Here is a 21,615-nt window from a genome sequence, read left to right on the forward strand (position 1 = left end):
GAGGACCGCGAAGGAAGTGAACGCGTCCAGCGCATCTCCAAACGCTACGTGCTGATAGAAGGGACCCTCTATCGGCGCGCGGCTAACGGAATCCTCCTGAAGTGCATTCCTCGGGAACAAGGCGTCGAGCTTCTTGCTGATATCCATGAAGGCGAATGCGGAGCCCACTCCGCCTCGCGCACCTTGGTTGGCAAAGCCTTTCGTCAAGGTTTCTATTGGCCAACAGCTCTCAATGATGCGGTCGACCTGGTCCGGCGATGCAGAGCGTGTCAGTTCCATGCCAAGCAAATCCATCAGCCGGCCCAGGCACTGCAGATCATACCACTTTCATGGCCGTTTGCTGTCTGGGGGCTCGATATCCTGGGACCGTTTAGGCGGGCCCCGGGCGGGTTTGAGTATCTGTATGTCGCGATCGACAAGTTCACTAAGTGGCCCGAGGCTTATCCGGTCGTCAAGATCGATAAGCACTCCGCACTTAAATTCATTAAGGGCATCACAGCCCGGTTTGGGGTGCCTAACCGTATTATTACGGATAACGGCACCCAATTCACTAGTGAGCTTTTCGGTGACTACTGCGAAGACATGGGCATTAAACTCTGCTTCGCCTCACCCGCCCACCCCAGAAGCAATGGCCAAGTGGAGCGCGCCAATGCGGAAATCCTCAAAGGCCTTAAAACCAAGACCTTCAACATCCTCAAGAAGCACGGCGATTCGTGGATCGAGGAGTTGCCAGCAGTGCTCTGGGCAAACCGAACCACACCAAGCCGAGCAACCGGGGAAACGCCTTTCTTCCTCGTCTACGGCGCGGAGGCGGTTCTCCCATCCGAGCTCACCCTGAAGTCCCCTCGGGCCACCATGTACTGCGAGGTTGATCAAGATCAGCTTCGCAGAGATGACCTCGACTACTTGGAAGAGCGAAGGCGGCGCGCGGCCCTCCGAGCCGCACGCTACCAGCAGAGCCTGCGGCGCTACCATCAGCGCCACGTCCGGGCACGATCACTCTGCGTCGACGACCTCGTCCTACGCCGCGTCCAAACGCGTGCTGGATTGAGCAAGCTCTCACCAATGTGGGAGGGTCCGTATCGAGTGATCGGCGTCCCCCGGCCGGGCTCCGTTCGGCTGGCCACGGGCGACGGCACAGAGCTGCCTAACCCGTGGAACATCGAACACCTTCGTCGCTTCTACCCCTAATGGAGTTCGGGTGTCAGGTTTCGGGCTCGGGCCAACCCCGCACCCCCTTCAGGCGTGCAGGGTTGGCCGGGGGCTACCACATATGCATATTTTTTCTTCTATCTGTATTTCAATAAAAGCATTTTCGATTTCCTAAAGGCTGTATCTGTGCTGTTGTTTCCTTTTGAAGAATCTTGACTTGAAATAGGTCACTTGTGCTCAATCCTGCCCTCGGGGGCTCGGGTCGGCTAAAATCGTCAAAAGGGGCCCAGAACCGAGCCGTGCCCCGGGGCGTGGTGAACTCCGGGGGGGAATCGGCAAAAACCCACAATCGGGTCACCCATAACCCTCGGTCACCACGCTCCCGGCCTGGCCAGTCTCGACACGTGGATCTCCCCAGGCACTAGCCCCGACCCGCGCCTTTTGAGGACTGGGACCTGGGCACGAGCCCTTAATCAAGTTAAGACATAAAAGGACCACGGCACAGATCATCCTCATCTCATACACATAGCAAAATGAAATTGACACATAAATTTCTTTATTTTGATTGCAGATTAAGTTAATCTATACAAAAAGGAGGCCCGAAGGCCTTGGAAGAAAGAAAAGAAGAAAAAACTGAGGATTGGCGGGGGCCTGGGGGCTCACTCCGATGCACCCGGGTCGCCAGCCTCGTCGCCACTGTCGCCCACACCGCCGTCATCGCCCTCCTCGTCGGAGTTGAGGGCGAACGCGAGCCGAGGGGCCGAACCCTCGAAGCTGTGGACGATATGGTCGGCGGCATCCCGGACCTGCGCGCGCGCGCCGTCCTCGGTCCCGGGAGGGAACTCGTCCAGCGCCGTCCATGGGGAGAAGTCGGGGTCCCTGGCCTGGTAACTCGCCAGTACGAGCTCCACCGCTCCTCGGGCGAGGTCCCTCGAGGATGACTTAATCGTCCCCTCGAGCTCCTCGGGGAGCCGCTGGAGAGTCCCGGCCATCTCCGAGAGGCGCTGGGCGAGGCCCCCTTGGTTGGCGGCGTACTTCACAGTCCGCCCGCCCCAGAGACTCGCCTGCCGCCCGGCGCGGTCTAAACGGGACACGGCGTCGCGAAGCATGCTGGGCCCTATCTCGCCTGCCAGGCGAAGGGCCTCGACCTCCCCGGTGGACGAATCCAGCGCGCCCTGCAGATCCGCGATGGTGTGTTCGGCAGCTGCGAGGCGGGCGGCTAAGTCGCTGTCGCCCGTGGCCGCCCCGCCGCTACGCGCCCTTGCATCCAGCTTCCTTGCCTGCGCCTCGAGTTCAGCGGCCCGCTGGTTCAGTGCGGCCCTCTCGGCGCGGGCACTTTCCAGATTGCGACGCGCTTGTTCCTCTTGCGCAGCTTCGCGGAGGGACGCGCTCTCCGCTAGCCTCTGTGCTGCGGCCTCGGCCTCCTCGAGGGCTCGCTCCCGCTCGGTGAGCGTATCCTCGCGGAGGCGGAGTGCGGACTCTTCTTCGGCACAGGCGGCTTCGTGCACCGCCAGTGTGACCTCCCGAATAGCAACGGCGGCCTCGCGGTCCGCCAGGTCCCTCTCCACGACGCAGGCACGCTATTCCAGCGCCATGGCACGGGCCTCAAGGGTTTCTTCGCGCCGCCGGGATGCCACCTCGGTCTCCGCCGCCCGCCGTTCTCGGGCAGCGGCAGCGTCAAGGACCCCCCGGGCGGCGTCGAGCTTCTTCCCTAGCTCCGCCTCCCAGCTCCCGTATTGAAGGCGGAGGTCGTCCTGCGCCTCGTTCATCACGGTAGTGGCGATGAGGGCAGCCCCCCTCTCCTCCTCCACCTCCCTGGCGATCTCCCCCAGCATCTTCCGACGGGCTTCGAGCTCTGAGACGTGCCGGCGGTGTGCCTTGCGGCCCACCTCCACCATGGCCTCCACCGAGCGACGCCCCTCTTCGACACGTGCCCATGCGGCGTCGAGCTCCACCCGCTCTGCTTGCAAGGCCTCCATCTGGGCACTTAACCCGTCCAACACCGTGGTGTTAGCGACGGCCAAGGCCTGCAGAAGAGGCTCTGCGCTCAGTGGGGCAGCGGAAGGCGTGGGGGAGAGCCGCCTCGGTGAGGATGTCGCGCGGCTCGGCCCGCCGATGGACGTGCCGGATTCAGGGATGTCCCCCGGACCTGGCTTGTCCTGAGCGTCGCCCGAGGGAGTGGGCCCAAGCGATGCGCCCGCGGCCTCGTCGCGAGCTGCCTCGGAAGTCGTCGCCGCCTCGGCCTGGCGAAGTCTGGCCTCCTCCCGAGCGGCTTCTTCAGCTTGGCGAGTTCGGACGGCCACCTGGGCGGCCTCCTCGGCTTCCCGTAGGCGATCCGCGGCTTCTCGCCGGTCAGATTCCCGCCTCCGAGCCTCCGTGGTCGCCGCATTCTCGGCCTCAGATTGGCCGGACTTGAATTGGCAAGAAGGACGCGACGGGATCTCGCTGAAGCAGAAGAAAAGCCAGAAGACAAACAAGATGGGTGAATGAAAACTTGTGTTGGAAGAATGAATACAGCCACAATGGGCGTGGGACGAACCTGCGAGGGGGTCGGTTAAACGACCACCTTGGAGGGGAAATGAGGTTTCCCCGGGATGGTTCTGTCCCCCCCATCTTGCGGAGCCGTTTCTTCTTCCGCTCCCCCTCGGGCTGCGGCGTCGGCGCGGCCCCCTCCGGGCGCCTGCTGCTGACACGCGCCGCCCCGCCCCCTCGGGGAGGAGATGGGGAGGAAGTACCCTCTTGCTTCCTCTTCCCTCGGGCGTCGGCAGGGCGGCTGCCCCCCGAGCCCCCATCACGGGGCCCGGAAGCACAACCCCCTCCTGGGGTAGATTGATCTCCCTTGTGGCTCCCGCTCGCACCGTCATGGCCCTTAGGAGCTCGTTCCTCTGAGGCCCCGCCGCCATTATGATGGACAGGATGTTGGCGCGATCTGGATCGCTGCAGAGGGGGAGGACTCCTTGGGGGATGAGGGATGCCTCCGCGGAGCTGAGATTCAGCACCCGTTGGATCATTACCTTGAAGTCTTCGGGGACCCAGTCCCATTTGACCCCCCGGTGGGTCCTCATACAGTCCTCGGACCCGGTGTACTCCCAGGCGCCCCGGGCGCGCCGCTGGAGTGGCGCGATCCGGCGACGAAGATAGTCGCCGAACACCATGGCCCCTGTGAGCCCCTGGGATCGCAGGCCCGCCAGGCGGTCGAGGACGGCGTCGTAGCCATCTCCCAGATCTACCGGCGCCCGCCAGTTGGAGGCCTGCGCTGGAGGCTGGCTCGGAAGTCGGAGGCGCGCTTCGTCGGCGAGGGGGGTGTAGAACCAGTCGCTCTTCCAGTCATCCCACTTCTTGCGGAGGACGCAGGGAATGTAGCGGTTCAGCACCGGCCCCCGCGGCTGGAAGTAGCAACCACCAACCACCGACGGCGGCGACACCGGCTGTACGGTGAAGAACCACCGGAACAGCCGAAGGGATGGGCGCACCCCGATGAACATCTCGCACAGGTGCGCGAAGATGGCCAATGTCATTACCGCGTTGGGGGTGAGGTGCGCCATCTGGAGATCGTAAAACTCCAGAACATCCATGAAGAAAGAAGAAAATGGCGGAACCAGCCCTGCCATAGCAAAAGGGAGGAAGAAGACGGACCGCCCCGGGTAGCGTGGCGCAGGGCATCCCTCGCCCAGTGAGACTATCTCCCGGCCGGTGGCAGATTCTGGCATGAAGCGGCGCGGCAGCCCGGCCTGTCTCTCGCTCACGATGCGGGAAGGCGGCAGCACGCTACCGTCAAGCGGAGCGGAGCCCCGTGCCATGACGCCGGAAGAAGAGATGTTTGAGAGCGAGCGCGTGTGGCGAAGGTAGGACACAGGAAACAAGGAGTTAGGGCGCAAGCGGCGAAGACAAGGGGAATAATGGCGAGAGGAAGGAAGCAAATCTCTTCCTCGGCGACTTTATACCCTTGCCAACGCTGTGCCCGGCTCCTCGTTTCTCGCGCCCACTATCTTGCCCCCTCGTTTCTCGCGCCCACGCTTCCACTAATCCCATTCGCCCGTTTGCGGTGCATGAGGTGGATATGCGGCTGTGGCAGTCGAGATGGAACATATCGTGCGCGCGTTAATTACGCTCGCCGACCAAAGCGCCATCACCATATCTCCAGGAAAAACGAACCGGCTTGTCCCGATTTTTAGACCGGCCCCACCTGTCACCAGGCCTTAGGAAGTGGCGTCACGCCCGACCGCTTCCCTCGAGGAGGGCAATCGCCCTGGCATAACGCCGGGGGCTACTGTCGGTGACATGGGACCGGGAGTATCATGACTTAGAGACTTGAGGCAGACACGATCACCCACGTGGCCTAACCCCCTCGGGGGGGTCGGGCCCGAGGGTGATACGGCCGCCCTTCTCTTTGTCTCCCCGAGGGGTCGGACCGCTCCCGTCTCGGCCCCGAGGGCCGAGGCGCCCCGACCCCTTGTGGGTTTTGCGCCGCGTATATGGGGTAGGTGAGCATAGCGGGGCTCACCTAACCGCATTTATTGCGGTTTGGACGAGCGCGTCACGCCACATGTAGCGCAGTATGGCACGCTCGTTTATCCGGTCTGTGACCGGTCACAGATCGGTCAGATTGCGGGTTAGGAGGCAACAGGCGATCTGACACACGCCTCGCCCCGTCCCGTCAGGATGAGAGTCTCTAGGCACTCGTCCCTAGCCGGAGCCAGCGTGCTAGCTCCTGGAGATGGCACGTTGGTCCTGGTCAGATATATGCCAGGCTTTATCCCAACCATTATAAGCAAGACGTTGTATGAAGAAGGGCGAACATGCAGATTGCTAAACTGACACGTGGTGGACAAAGGTGACCGGTCTGTGACTGGTCTGACACTGGTTATGTTGCCGGAAGACAACCGTGTTCCCACGTTGCACCTGCTTCCGGCGGAGTGGAGGTAGGTATGGGCCGTCCCATCAGAAGGGTCACTCGGGCAGCAGCCGTTGCAAATCTCCGCCCATTTATGAAGAGATGACAGGGTGATCCCCGAGGTCAGACGAACGAGGACGCGTGGCCACACTCAAAAACAGGCAGTGTTTCAGCTTCCAAGAGAAGGCAAGCCAAGTTTTACTATAGATAGGATGGGCCCCCACCCAAAAAGAGAGAGAGGGAGAAGTGGTGCATGTGGTATCCCCTTGAGATATAAAAGGAGGACCTTGCCCACTTAAGAGGGGGGTTGGAAGGGGGGAGGATCTAGAGAGGAGATCCCACGAGAGAAAAAAAAAGGAGAAGAGGGTTTTTAGAATAAGAGCTCTCTGGCTCTCCAGCTCTTTGTAGCTTCTTCATACACAGATCCACCAGAACACAGGAGTAGGGTATTACGCTTCTCAGCGGCCCGAACCTGTATACATCGCCCGTGTCTTGTGCTTTTTCCATTCTCGCGAACTTTCCACAGACTAGGAGCTTAGAATCTCACCCAGGGCCCCCGGCCGAATCGGCAAAGGGGGGCCTGCGCGGTCTCCCGGTGAGGAGCCCCACGCTCCGTCAGGCGGATCTACTCATTAGGTGGGGTGGGTCAACCCTCAAGACCCCCCTTACCCCCTTATAGTAGTTATGGGCCATCAAATTTAGATATAACAAGGTGTGAACACCCAACAAATTGAGGGAGTTATGCGAATGAACTATTAATATGATATCTGTTGTGTTCGAATGCTCTTATCGAGTGAACATCTCCGTTCTCCGCCCCATCTATATTTTAAAGCTACGTCCGTCACTGAATTTAGTATTATAAATATTACTATATTTGTCTATAAACTTAGTCAAACTTAAAAACAGTTTAACTTTAACCAAAGTTAAAACGTCTTATAACCTGAAACGGAGGAAGTAAAATAATAATCAACAATGTCATATACGCTCACGAGGTAATTAGTACAGTAGTTATTTTCGATGTATATAAATAAATATATCATGCTGATGTAGTTTACTGAAACATATTTTGGACATTGTCATCGTATCCTTTCTCTAAGCAGCCAGCTTGAAGTTAAGGAGTGTCTACGGCTATGTTCTTCCCCTTCATTTCTAGCTCACATCTCTCTTTTTTTTTTCTTGCACACTTTTAACCTGCTAAATGATCTTTTTTAAGTTTTCTAAAAAATATTTGTTTTAATAAGCATATTAATTTATTTTTAATTTTTAATTAATATTTAATTAATCATGTGTTAATAGATAATACTTTTTTGTGTGGAGAGGTGGAGCTCAGACTAGATGTGTGTACCCAGAATTTTTTTTAAAAGTAATATGATTTTAATGGAAAATCGCAAAACTATAGGTCAGTTAGGCGAAATCGCAAGTTTAGCACCCTATCGAACAACCGTGGTTCGACAAGGTACCTATCGAACAACCACAGTTCGATAGGGTACCTGTCGAACTACGGTAGTTCGACAGGTGATTAAAATAATTAAAAAAAGAGAAAAATCACTGTTGCACACTGTTCACAATACCCTATCGAACTATGGCAGTTCGATATGTGCCTGCGAGCACTGTAGCATCACTGTAGCGCGCTGTTCACGCAACCCTATCGAACTTTGGCTGTTCGATATGTCCCTGCCTAGTATTGTAGTGATACTGTTCATGTAATTTTTTATTTGTTTTTGGACCACCTACCCTGTCGAACTCACGTAGTTCGACATGTACCTGTCGAACTGTGGTTGTTCGATAGGTATCCCTGTCGAACCGCGGTTGTTCGATAGGGTGCTAAACTTGCGATTTTGCCTAACTGACCTATAGTTTTGCGATTTTCCATTAAAATCATATTGCTTTTTAAAAAAATTCTGTGTACCCACGCTTCAATATCATGTCCATACTACAGAGACTGCAGTGACGACTGAGTACTCTATTTGTTTTTCTTTTCAGGACATGTGATTGCTGATGTGGACACCAAGTCGGCCCTCGGAAAAGGCGAAGAAAAACGCCAAACTCCGTTTCATGCATGCATGACGCCGAGAAAAAACGTGCAAATATATATATATATATATATATATATATATATATATATATATATATATGGACTAGTCCGAGAGTAGAAAATCTCGTGGCAAATACTAGTATGATTTACATATATAAACAAATAATAATCCATCCGGATGAGCTAGCTACATAGGTCAAGTCAATTACTTAAAGTACAGTGACAACTACTCTATATCGCAGCATCTATGATCATATCCATCCATCCCTATAGACTAACTAATTAAAGAGTATATTTAAATAGCTAACTTAAGATCTTTGTTTTGGCATGATCTAAATTAAGATGTTAGATTCAAACAGTGAGTCGTCATCTTTAGACTTTGGAGTGCCTGTTAAATTCAATCCGGATATGTATATGAATTCATAATTTAGATCATGCTGGTGGTTTTATTCGTATAGTCTTTGAAAAGTCTGACGAGATAGGTACAGGAACCAATAATTAAATAGACAAACATGAAGCATTTAGTCCTTGCGACACCGGTAACCACATCTACCTCTGTACCTTGTTCAACGGCCACCGTCTGTATTTATGCACAACCTGAGCTTGTTAATTAATTTGAGTAGTTGGTCTAAGCACGGTTCTGCCATGCAAATTACGCAGTTATTTACTCGTCTAGTACTGGGTCGGACAACTAATTAACACACCGTTTAATTTTCATTTAACGAGATTACCATATATTGGATAAGGATAGAAGTATGTGTATATATTTATAGGGGTGAGTTTACGTACGTTATGTGTTGAGATTATAGGCATATAATGATTTAATCTATTCCATAAATAAATCATGATATTACAGATGAAAACTAGCATGAACGCATCATTAGATCTACACATGTAAACTACACAGTATAACATGAACAGATCAAATATGCGCAACATATTGAACACGTATCGAGGTGGCGGAAAGACCGGCTGCTCGGTCGAAACTTTTCGCAGGCATCTATGAAGGCACGCAGCACGCGAGCGAAGAGGAAGACAAGCCGTCGCGGACGAACAGGGAGCAGTCGCGCAAAGCGCTTCCCAAAAAACTTTATTGCCGCCTTCTCCCGGTGCAGGACGTCGAAGGCAGAGGTTCCGGAGATCTACTCTCCCGATCGTAGGTGCACGTCGGCGAGCGGGATGGAGTAATCTACGAGCGACGGCGCAGCACAGAGTAGGAGGCAAACCCTAGATTGATTTCGCGTGTGTTGCGTGAAGACGGCGGGTCGGTTTATATAGAGAAGGGTCGCTTGATCAGGGCGCCCGCATGATCTCCACTGCGCGTAACCGAACCGGATAAGTCGCGCGTAACTTATCCGGACTCCACGCCGTTTGCACGCACCGGATTTTTCGGAACGTTTCCAAAACAAAAACGAATCCGAATTTGCAGCAAAATAAAACTGCAAAAGGAGGCTGCATCTGCGCAAGGCGAGGAACCAATTTTGGCGGACCATTCGACGCGTACGTCGTGCACGCGCGCCTACCAGGCCAGGCGAGCGAGCGCGCGCGTGTGTTCCCCCTCTTCTCTCCACCACACATGCTTCAAGTGGCTAGAAGGGCATCATCCCTTTTAAGGAGGTCCCCCTCTCCTAGAATAAGCAGGGTGGTACTAAACTCCACATGCATGCCATTCCATGAGGTGGGCTTTTGTGATTTCCAAAGAATTAATCTTCTAGTGGGCTAAGGCCCATTCATTAATTCCAACATTATGAGTATCAGGGGCGAATCTAGAATAAAACTAGAGAGGAAATTCATCTCCTCCTTCAACCCCTACTCTTCCTCCTATCTCTCTTTTTCTTTCGACTCTCTCTCCTTTTATCAATGATGATCTAGTGGGCACGGAGGACTCAAGTCCCTCTGGCACACCCATGCTGGATCTATCCTGAGCACATAAGTAATACCATTTTCTATCTTTTGAAAAAAAAAACAAGCTGGTATATACCATCATCTTTGTCCAAAAAAATTAGTACTGCAGCTGTAACCGTCAGATCGAGGGCTAAACGATCGCAAGCCGTCCGATCCGAAGGATGGATCCGTTCATCAGCTAGGTTACGTTAGCCTCTGGTGCACCAGTCGTTGCAGTTGTCGGACCTGCAGCGCTGGTAGCATCCGCCCCACTGGAAGAGGCTGTTGACGAGGCACTTCACCCGGCACGTCGCCTCGCAGATCTGGCAGTCGATGCTGCTCGCCAGCTTGCTCCGCCCGCCTCCGCCTCCGTCTGCGCCACGGTCGCGGTCGCCGCCGCCGTCCCTCGCGCGCCCGGTGCCGTTGTTGTTGCCGCCGCCGCCTCTCGCGCGGCCGGCCGTGCCGTTGTTGTTGCCGCCGCCGCCGCCGCCGCCACCCGCCTGGTCGATCGCCGCGGCCTGATCGTCGCCCTCCGGCTCTGGCGCCTGCCCCGCCACCACGACGACCGCTACCAGCAGCAGCAGCAGCACGCAGATGGCTCTGGCGGCCGCCGCGGCAGACGTCGCCGTCGCCGTCGTCGATGCCGGCGCCATCGATCGATCGGTGCGGCCGCGGCGCGGCGTTCGAAGTCGATCGTTGTGCACGCGCGCGCGCGCGCGTGGGGGGACGAGACGATACTGGCGGCGCCTTTTGTACAGGCCGCGGCGTGGCGCGAGCGGCGAGGAGGGGATGGGGGATTTGTACGAGCGCGCGTGGACTCTCTCGGGTGTTTTGTGCGTGGGCGGGCGGGTGGGCGGGGAGGCGTTGGTGCACGGTGGTTGGGTCATGCATGCATGGTGGTTTCTGCTGCCAATTGCCATCACGGGTGTGCAGTGCACGAGACGATGAAATTGAGCCTCGATTCGATGGGCTGCGACGTCCGACCGATGGGCCGGGAGGAGCTTAGCTAGCCCACAAGGAAAGAGACGTTTTGGTCCGGGTAATGTATAGCCCATGAGGCAACGGCACGCATGAAAGCCGCCCGGCCGTCACGCCGATCCACGTACTTCAGTACGACTTCACTGCATGCGCGTGTTGACATGGTACAGCAACGACGACGATGGGCGGCGCTACTAGTGTATCAGCCGAACCCGTACCTTACGGCTTACTTCCTCCGTTCCTCCGTCCCAAAATGTAAGGATTTTTGAGATTGGCATAGGTATTAAGAAAGTAGGTGAGAATAATTGAAGAAGGTGTGTGATTGGTTGAAAAGAGAAAGTAGGTGAAAAAGAATGGATGTGATTGGTTGAGAGGAGAAGGTAGGTAGAAAAATAGCTTCATTTTAGGATAAAGTACTGTGCTAGAAATAGCTACATTTTGAGACGGAGGTAGTACGTGCGTGCATTAACCTGATCGAGTACCGGACATCGATCCGATATTTTATGACCGGCCTGACCATAGGCCATTTGTCTTAAAAAAAATCAACCCATATTTCCCTACTAGAAGACTGATTTCTTTCAGACGGGAAAAAAAGATTTTTATAGGCGGCCATTAGCCCCGCTTGCACTTCAAAACCTGCAAAAATAGACGATTTTTGCATCCGATCGTTATCCCCGCCTGCAAAAAGTCACTTTCGTAGGCTGCTACATCCACTCGCCTGCAAAAAACAATCTCACGGAACAAAAAGAATCCCCCGCTGCCACCCTTCCCCCCTCCAGCCACCGGTTCTCCTTCTCCGTCCCCCGCTGCTGCCCTCCCCCTCTGACCTCCGGCTCTTTTCCTCCATCCGCCGCCACCACCCGATGGGAGCGTTGCCTCTGCCGCTACCGCCGGCCGGCTCCCTGGCTCCCCTCCTCCGGTTGGATCTGGGAAGGAGGGGAGAGCCGACTCCGCCGCCACCGTCGGCTTCCCTCTTTCAGCCAAATCTGTGCGGGAGGGAGGGAGGGGGGAGGGGAGGGGGAGCATCGCCTCCACCGTCGCTGACGGCTCCCCTCTTCCGGTCGGATCTGGGAGGGAGGGGAGGGGCCTGCGTCGTTGCTCCTCCGGCCAAATCTAGGAGAGAGGGAGGGGAGTGCAGCTAGCCTCCATCTCCACCGCCACTGCCACCGGCACCGCTTTCCTCCTCCGGCCGGTTCTAGGAGCGGGGAGAGAGGGAGGAGGGGAGCGCTGCCTACGTGCCGCCGGTTGCTGTGGCTGCGGCCCTCTCCTCCTCCAGTCGGATCTAGGAGGGAGGGGAGGAGAGGAGAGGGGCACCGCCACCGCTTTCCTCCTCCGGCCGGTTCTAGGAGCGGGGAGAGAGGGAGGAGGGGAGCGCTGCCTATGCGCCGCCGGTTGCTGTGGCCGCCGCCCTCTCCTCCTCCAGTCGGATCTAGGAGGGAGGGGAGGAGAGGAGAGGGGCGCCGCCTCCGCCTACTATTGATGCCCGACTGGATGGAGGAGGTGAGGAGAGGTAGTGAGGTGAGGGAGTGAAGGGAGAGGTGGGTGGAGGGGGAGGACTTAGTGGGTGGGAGGTGGGTAGCTAGCAATGGTGCAACCTAACAGGCCGCACCTAGCTACTCCCATCATCTCAGAATATAATTAATATAAAAATCTAAAACCATATAGAACATTATGTACAGATTCGTAGTTCGTAGTATTAGAAAATGTTCCATTTGATCCTAAGTTTTTATATTTTTTTGGGACGGAGGGAGTAGTATGTAGTAGCATGCCATGTTCAATTGCAATGGCATGAATGACGCTGCGCAATAATACAGGGGCGTAGCCAAGGGGTAGTCTCGGTGGGCTCGAGACTACCCCAGAATTTGGCTCGGAGACCCACCCCCCCTCCCCCAATCCCCCAAAAATTAGGCCCAAATTGTCTGTTTCGCCCAAATCCAATTGTAATTGTGGAGGGGAAAACGACAAAGGCCTGCTCCATAAGCATGCCTCCCTAGCCTCGGGCATCCTTCCCCAGATCATGCCAACGCCGATCAGCTGCATCGCGCCAACGCCAGTCAGGGTTGACCCAGCCCTGTGCTGCTCTGACGTGGACACGACGAGGAGGCCGGCACGAGACGACGACCCGATGCTTCTGGAGCTGGCAACGGCTACTGTTGTGCTATCAATGAGGGAGATGCCTGCGTATGCCCTAGGTCTCACCTTCTTGGATGGGTCGTTTGATGGGCCATTCTTGTCGCCTGATGGGCCGCTTGGGCTTATCATGCTTGGGCAAGTCGGGGTTCCCGTGGAGGCATAGGTACGGCCCAAGAGGACCTAGTGTTGTTCGCTACACTGCAGTCATTGCTCGTGGTAGCGACGTCGTCGCTTCGGTGCTAAAGAGAGTGCAAGAAGGTTCTGGTAGCAAGCTGCTAGACCAAGAGTCTCGAAGGGGGGTATCTTCGGTCCCGGTTTCACTGCGAGCTCAAGTCCGTATCATCAAGGATATGGGGATTTTGCAACAAGGAGAGCTGGTGGGCAATGATGTGGTTGCTGATCAGTACATCAAGCACTTTGAGGCTCCTCTGCCGATGGTTGTGGTGAAGGGAATCGGGCACTCGCCAGGATGGATGGAGGCACGCCTCTGCCACCTGATGTGGCAGGGGAGACCGATGGCACGCAGCCAGAGTGGTCTGATTTTCTTGCTTGCATTCGAATGTGGCGGCTCCCTGCTTAGTGCTAATGTACCCTTGACTCTCTGTATCGTTTATGGTCCTACATACCCCCTACCAGATATTAGTGCTGTCGGTGTTGATGTTTGGATGCTTAGCATGTCCAATGATGCCTAGTCTTCAGCTAGGCTTTAGTAGTTCATGATGGTTCGTGCACGACAGGAGTAGTTATTTTGGGAAAATTGTAAGGAACTACACCACCCCATATGTATTGTGTAAGGTGGTATCTCTTGTTTTAATGAATTGCCATTGGAGAATGTTCGATGTTCTTGTGATCATGCATAGGAGATACATGTTGTTTCAGAAATGATGGATGGCTTAAAAATCTTAAATTGGAATGTCAGGGGGCTCAACAACCCAGAAAAAAAGCAGGCCTAAAACGTGATTGGGACGCGCGTGGCTGATCACTAAATAGCAATTTTGCCCATACGATGGTCGTGACTCCAAGCGTACCTCACGCTGGCCGGTATCCACAACTGTGCCTCGCTTGGCTCAACTCGTGCTTCACTTGTGGGCGTGGCTCCCAGAACCAGAACCACAAGCAGAAAAGCCGAGCCAATTGGTACTCCGATTCTCCCTACAACGCCGCCGCCTCGATCTACCGATCTCCCTCCCTCATTAGTCGTCGCCACTGATTTGCCCTTTGGTGGACCCTTAGCACTATTAAGACAATGGCCAAAGTAATGCATGAGGTCTTCGAACCAATGCTGTATGGTGGGATTCAGTACCATTGTCTTCATCATCATCAGGACCGAAGTCGTCCCGCTGGACACGATGGATAGCATGCAGTCATGCAATAACCATCTCAGCCATGGCACTCCTTGCCATGGTCGTTGGACTGGCCTGCCCCGCACCAATTGCCTAATGGGACTCCTTTGGACGCCGCTTCCCCGATAACCATTGTTGCCCAAGACCGACATCCCTCACAGTGATTCCGACCAGCATGTGTAGCCCACCGCTTTTCTGCTAACCGTGGACTACAACCGGGCACCTTGCTCATCGAGATTAGTTTGATATGTTAGAATAGCTAGCTTGCTCCACCTTTGTACTCGGTGTGATACATCTCAAATGTATATATATTCACCTTCTCAGGAGTCTAAACCAATATAAAAACCATTGTCCTTATCTCTTTATTCCAAACTCGTGCATACATTCGTATCAGCCGTACCATAAAATACCATTATCGGGCATACCCCGTCAACAAGCACACCCTTTGTCCCAAAAACACTTGATCTCTAGCCCCTTACATATATCCTAGTTCACAAATCGAAAAGTACTTATTTAGTTTTATCCCTTCAATTCTACTTACCTACCCATCTAACAATGCTCGTATTAATGATGATACTTTAGTTTTTTCCTCTATACTTAGTTTGTTTTGAAATTGCTAGTATAAATTAACTCCTTCTCGGAGGGAGATAGTACTAAATTAATTCTACCACGATAATATAATAAAAGAATAATTCCGTTATTTTCGTTGTCTGTACTTGTAAGGGGCCATATTTACTTATCCATTGAGGCACTTCAGGCTTGTACTACTAGTAAGGGCATGTTTACATGCTTACGCGCTACATTGATCCTCAGATCAAAAAGTTGCCAGCACGATTTATGGCAACAGGGTGATTTAATTAATCACTTAATTGGTGACACTTTGCCGCAGGACACTGAGAGGAAGGAGAGACAATGCATACGCTAATACACATGCGTATAGTACTCCCTTCAAGATTGATTATTTTTTAGGATGGAGGGAGTAAAGCAAATACGAAATCAGCTATAGAGGTGGGCCGGGAAGATGCAGGCCATGCAGAATATCAGGGCCCATCAGGATCACCTAGGAATAAGGTGGGGCCCATACGACCAGCCAAGTAATGGTGACACGGCAGCGCAGTGTCAGCTTAATTGTACTACTAACTAGCCGGTGTCCTTGTCTGACAGGCCGACACTATAACGGGGACAACACGGAGACAGTGGATGGATCTTGGAAATGGACAGCCACAACGGGGCTCGATTATAGACTGCATGCAATTAGCCGTAGACCGTAGTTAAGTCAGGTGGTACTTGGATTCAGTAACTTAATTTATTCTCTGACACTAATTTAGAGTATTAAATATAGACTATTTATAAAACTAATTACATAAATGAAAGCTAATTCGCGAGGTAAATTTTTTAAGCCTAATTAATTCATAATTAGATAATGTTTATTGCAGTATCACATAGACTAATCATAGATTAATTAGGCTTAATAAATTCGTCTCGCGAATTAGTCCAAGATTATAGAAGGGTTTTATTAATAGTCTACGTTTAATATTTATAATTAGTGTCCAAACATCCGATGTGATAGGGACTTAAAAAGTTATCTCATCTAAACAGGGTCTCAATAAGCTACTGTCTACTGTGATCTTGTATGATCTTAGTATAATACTTCCTCCATTTCATAATGTAAGACTTTCTAGTATTACCCACATTCATATAAATATTAATGAATTTAGACATATATGTATGTTTAGATTCATTAACATTTATATAAATATGGATAATGTTAGAAAGTCTTACATTATGGAGCGGATGGAGTAACTCTTAAGTGCTGTTAATTATCATATCTTTGTATTTAGTTGGTTCGGTTCTACTGCATTAGACATTTTCCATCTATGCTGACTGAGCAGCTGAGCTAGCGTGGAGCCCGTCTGGCATGGCTTCACCTTTAGCTCCATCTTTTCGCTCAACCAGAAAAAGTGAATTTGATTAGAGTGTTCTCCTAAAGTAAACTAGATATATAGCTAAATTTATATAGTTTCACAACTTTACTCTAGACCTAATTTTTAAAGTTAAATTTAGAAGTTAGAGTACTACCAAACATGTCCTTAATAGTTACTTCCTCCGTTTCATAATGTAAGTCACTTATATATATTCTATTTACATTATAATTACAAGTTAATTATACGTTGTAATTACATTGCAGTCGTATTATAGTTACATTTAACAGAGTTTTAAGCGGGTTTCTATCGAATGTTATATAAAATGTCCCAATAAATATCAGGGACTAACTTAAGAAGTTTCAGGCCTTCTCATTTCAGCAAGTATGGATTCATTTGGGGCTCGTTTGGTTACCTGCATGTTGCATGGCTCGCATCCGCGCGTGCAGTGGAGGGATGTTTGGATACCTGCCATAGCCTCCAGGGCTTGGCTCATCGCATACAAAATCACCTTCCCAACCAGGCCAAAGGGAAACGCCCGAATCGAGCTTCCCTCCTCGTCGGAGTGGAGCGCGTGCAGGCACGGGGACGAGCGCGTGTAGAACGGGGTCACGTGCGTGCAGGAGGCGAGAGGGAATCGCGCATCTCATCACCTCTTTTCCACCATTTACCCGCTCAGTACCTTCCGAGTCGTCATCGCCTCTGCACGGCGCAAGGCCGCCGTCGTCGCCTCCACGCCGCGCACGGCCACCGTCATTCGCCTCCACCCCGCGCACGGCTGTCGTCATCGACATCGCCACTCGCCTCGCCAGCTCCGTCAGCCACAAGCTCCCCGATGCCGGATATGGCCACTCGAAGCCCGCCGCCAAATCCGGCGAGAAGAGCGCCACCGCTCCGCTACTGCCAACGCTTCTCACCTCTCCATTGCCACCGCCGCTACCTCCGCTCCTTCCTTGCCGCTGCTGCTGCCTCCACTTCTTTCTCGCCGTCGTCAGCAACCATCTTCTGCCACAGGACCACCGGATTCGGCGGCCACGAGCTCGCCGCCACTAGATCCGGCGGTGGCGAACTCGTGGCCACCGGATGTGGCGTTTCCAATGGCTGGTGAGCGGCGGACGCCCGTCGTTGACTACGACGAGGACACCGTTCTCCTCCATCTTGTTTTACTTTTTCTCTTTTTTTACACCAATATACTGTCAAACAAAGTTGAGCTTATTAATATAGAGATAATCGCAGTTTCTACAGTGATTTTGCACAAATGTTAAATATGCTTCTCCGCATGTTATACAAATTAATACAACTTGTCAAATCAGATACTAATTAATATGATTTTATTTTATATACGATATTGCAGTGGTAACTTCACTCTACCACTAAATAAAGAGGTAACCACACTCAAAGTCCACGCAATCAACCAAACAAAATCTTACACGTCCAGTATATTCAATACAACCAACCAAAACATCTAACCGTAGTCTGACTCATCTTATGCTAGCAGCCAAACAAGTGCATATGTATATCCTCAGCCTGGGCAAACTTAGCCAGTTAACCTATATGAGGGAGATGAGTCCGGCTAGAGTGATACAAATAACCAAACACGCCCTTAGTTATGCCAATTAGCCAAAATTAGTGATCTAGAAAAGCTTGTACCAAAAGAAAACAAAGGGATAGCAGAACTGTAACAGTGTTTAAAAAAAAAACAGAGATCGAGAGTAGAGTGAGTAGCGTTTCCATCAATTAATTCCAGTAGGTTTGGTTGCACTAATGCACTGCATCCTCCCAGTCATCCCGATCTCGATCAGAATTCATACATGCTATAGTACGTACCGAGAAATCGACGGATCAATTAAGAGGGAGGGGGGAACGCGGATTAATTAGTGGGGAGGCAGGGCAGGAGCAGAAGGGCCAAGCCGGCCGGTCGGCCGGCGAAAGCGATCGAGAGAGGAGCCCCACGCCGTCCGCCGCCGCGTGTAGCCCGACGCGGGGGCAGCGCGCGCTGTTCCTCGATCTCCCTGAACAATTCCTATCCATCCACCATCGCGCGCGGCCACGGTGGCGCGGTCGTCGTCGTCGTCGTCGTCTTCGTTTGCTTGGGGAGAGTTGGGGTTGGGTAACGGAGACGGAGGAGAGGGGTGGGGAGAGGAGAAGGAGACGCCCGAACCGTCGAATTGATGATGGTGCGCTCCCACCGGAAATCTTGACCACTAGTGGCGCGCAGTACGTAGTAGAAGCCACTTTTCAATTTTTGTTTGAAAAAAAAAGTTCTAATGTATGGGGTGATATTATTATTTTTGTTGGAATTACACGGTCGAATGTATGGCAGTATGGGATGGTACTATTGTTCCGTTGAAATTACACGGAAGGCGTTGAACATGCACCACTCTCACATATTCGAAAATACGTCCACTTCAAAACATGCTCAAAGAAACATAGGTCACACCATACTTAACGAGGAGAAGGGGATTGAAAAGATTGGGAAGATACGTAAAACGAGGTGAGCTATTAGCGTATGATTAATTGAGTATTAATTATTTTAAATTTTAAAAATAGATTAATATAATTTCTTAAAGCAACTTTCCTATAGAAAATTTTTGCAAAAAACACAACGTTTAGTAGTTTGGGAAGCGTGCGCGCGGAAAACGAAACAAGCTCTCTCCCTTTCTCCAGCTGCCAAACGCAGTATACATCAACAGATACACTTATTAACATATGCTTGGGCCCCTTTGAATCACAGGGTTGAAAAAACAAAGAATTTTAATAGGAATTGAAATGTAAAACAAGAGGTTGGAGCTCTTGTTAAGTTTCCTTCAAAATCCACATGGAATGTGCCATTCCATAGGAATTTCATAAGATTTGAAAAGCTTCAATCTTTTAAATTAAAAGGTCAAATAGGAAAATTTTTTATAGGACTTGAATCATATGAAATTCCTAAATAAATTCTTTGATTCAGTCTGAAACCAATGATGATTCCTTGATCTCAGTAAATTTCTTTTGCACGCGTGTACAAGTTACGAACATTTCAATAGAAGTTATATGCACCCATAATCCTCTACCAGCAGGGGTAATAAAACGACGCTATAAAATTTCAAAACTAAATCGTTTTTCCTTACGAGGTAAGAAAATAATAAAAAAAAGAAAACTATTGTAGTTGTTTCCACGGTTTCTACTATTGTACTTCAAATTAAGGACAAAGAAAAAATAGATAAGTGAATTAGACATGTAACACGGTAACCATACGGGGACTCCTCTTTAGGAGCGGAGAAGAGAGCACCCCCTCCCTCATCGTTTTAGTGTTAGCTCTTTTAGAACGTAGTAAGATTTTAAAAACGCATGAACATGAAAAATATAGAAATATGATTTCATGCATAATAGAGTCCTATGGAATTCAGGCATTAATTACAAGCAATGCATTTGGACATTTGGAGAGTTGGTCTCAAAGTACAACTAAGTGTGCCTTTTTAAGAGATTAATGTTAGACGTTAGAGATGGTTGTGATCGATTGATACGAGAAAGTATATGAGGAAATTAAATAAGAGAGGTACATGGAGAAATAGTTTTATTTTAAGATAATTTTAACACTTATAAATAGTTATATTTTGAGATAGATGAAGTAAACATTATTGTTTAGTGAAAAAAATATGTATCAGCCTCCCAAAAGAAGTTGATTTTGTCGAGTTAAGATAAAGAAACCGAAAGATTTACAGAGGAAGAAAAAACATATCGCCATGGGCTCCTACCTATTCTGGTATCAGTCTCATCTTCGTCCACTTTAAAAAAAACTTTTAAATTAGTACATTTTGATGAACGCAAGTAGTATATGTAGTTATATATATTTAACGTGCAAAGAACTTTGATAGTGTAAGTATACTTTTAAATACTTATAATCTGTTTTTCGAAAGAAAAACAGTCTAAGGTTGTACATTAAAAGTATATTAGTCTGATATTATCCAGTACCCGATCAATCGATCATTCACTTTCCCCGGTGGAGAGGAAGACCAGAAAAATTTTGCCCCAGATTGTGGGTGATACACATTCCGTTCTTATTCATACACGCCACTAATTTGGATTTTGGTGTAGATCCCATGACTTTACGTTCATCAAAAGTCTAAACATACATGCAAAAAGAGTCATGTGCAACTCAATAATGCATATTAAATAATCATACACACTGTCCCTTGTATACAGACACATGTACTGTACACATAGCTGTGTGAGAATTGATTGAAGCAAACGAAAAATAAAAAAAAAACAGAGAAGATCTTGGATGGAATATTTGATTGAGTTGGCTTAATAAACGTGTCAACGCAACAATTCAACTATTTCTCTTGCTAATTTTTCTCTTAGAAAATTAGATACATCTATTTATGCCCCATATTTGATATTTCCTTTTCTGCCCCACCTTAATTACTCCTTACCCTATTTTTCATTTTCCTGTCCAAGTGGCTTACTCCAATTTCACCTAAATTGCACTAATTTAGCCATCCTCTTCAGACACATGCATCAATTTTACAGGTGTCATTATTTATGCATGAACTTGGAAATAATATCCGAGGGTGTGTTTAGTTTTTTGGGTGTAAAATTTTTGAAGTATATGGACGTACATTTAAAGTATTAAACGTAAATTAATAACAAAACAAATTACAGATTTCGCCTGTAAACTGCTCGATGAATTTATTAAGCCTAATTAATCCATCATTAGTAATTATTTACTGTAGCATCACATTGTCAAATCATAACATAATTAGGCTCAAAAGATTCGTCTCACAATTTACATGCAAACTGTGCAATTGGTTTCTTTTCACGTTTTTAGGCAAAAATTTTTGGATCCAAACAAGGCCCGAGTATACCAAAATATATCTGACTTAGGTTTTGTTAAAAACTTTCGACACATTTATTTTCCACCGTCAAATGTTCTTTAAGATTCATGCTACCGAGATAAATATAATAATTGTGCATGCGCGAATAGAGAATCGAATCCTTGACTTGCTGCTTTGCAAGTCCACTGCCCTAGCCACTTATGATGCTGGGTGTTTTTGGAAAAAAAAATCACGTTACGTGTTAGTTACATACTAGTTGCATTGTGATTATATACTAGTTACATTTGTAAGTTTTTCTTCTACAAAACTATCGAATGTTCTACGCGTACTCCCAAAACTTGTCTGAGTCAAACCAAGTAGATCTGAAAATATAACAAGTAGAAGTACTCCATATTGATATTATTCAAAATGAAGAAATAGAACATGAGAAAAAATAATAGAAAAAACACACGTCTTT

The 21,615-nt window shown here is 50.1% G+C and overlaps 1 protein-coding gene and 1 long non-coding RNA gene across 2 annotated transcripts; both read right to left on the reverse strand.

Moving 5' to 3' along the window:
- Window positions 1–9,953: 9,953 nt before the first annotated feature.
- On the reverse strand, window positions 9,954–10,796 carry LOC112938318 (glycine-rich cell wall structural protein). Its single transcript, XM_026024345.2, has one exon. The coding sequence runs from the start codon at window positions 10,616–10,618 to the stop codon at window positions 10,175–10,177; it is 444 nt and encodes a 147-aa protein (XP_025880130.1). The 5' UTR covers window positions 10,619–10,796; the 3' UTR covers window positions 9,954–10,174.
- A 5,834-nt stretch (window positions 10,797–16,630) lies between these two features.
- Window positions 16,631–18,475, reverse strand: LOC112938192 (uncharacterized). The gene is made up of 2 exons (XR_003241232.2): window positions 18,169–18,475; window positions 16,631–17,534 (listed from the first exon to the last, which is right to left on the reverse strand). It is a non-coding gene; the product is annotated as an uncharacterized lncRNA (long non-coding RNA).
- Between the last annotated feature and the right edge of the window lie 3,140 nt (window positions 18,476–21,615).

The sequence above is a fragment of the Oryza sativa genome, chromosome 3 (genome assembly GCF_034140825.1).
Source record: "Oryza sativa Japonica Group chromosome 3, ASM3414082v1".
NCBI classification, from domain to species: domain Eukaryota; kingdom Viridiplantae; phylum Streptophyta; class Magnoliopsida; order Poales; family Poaceae; genus Oryza; species Oryza sativa.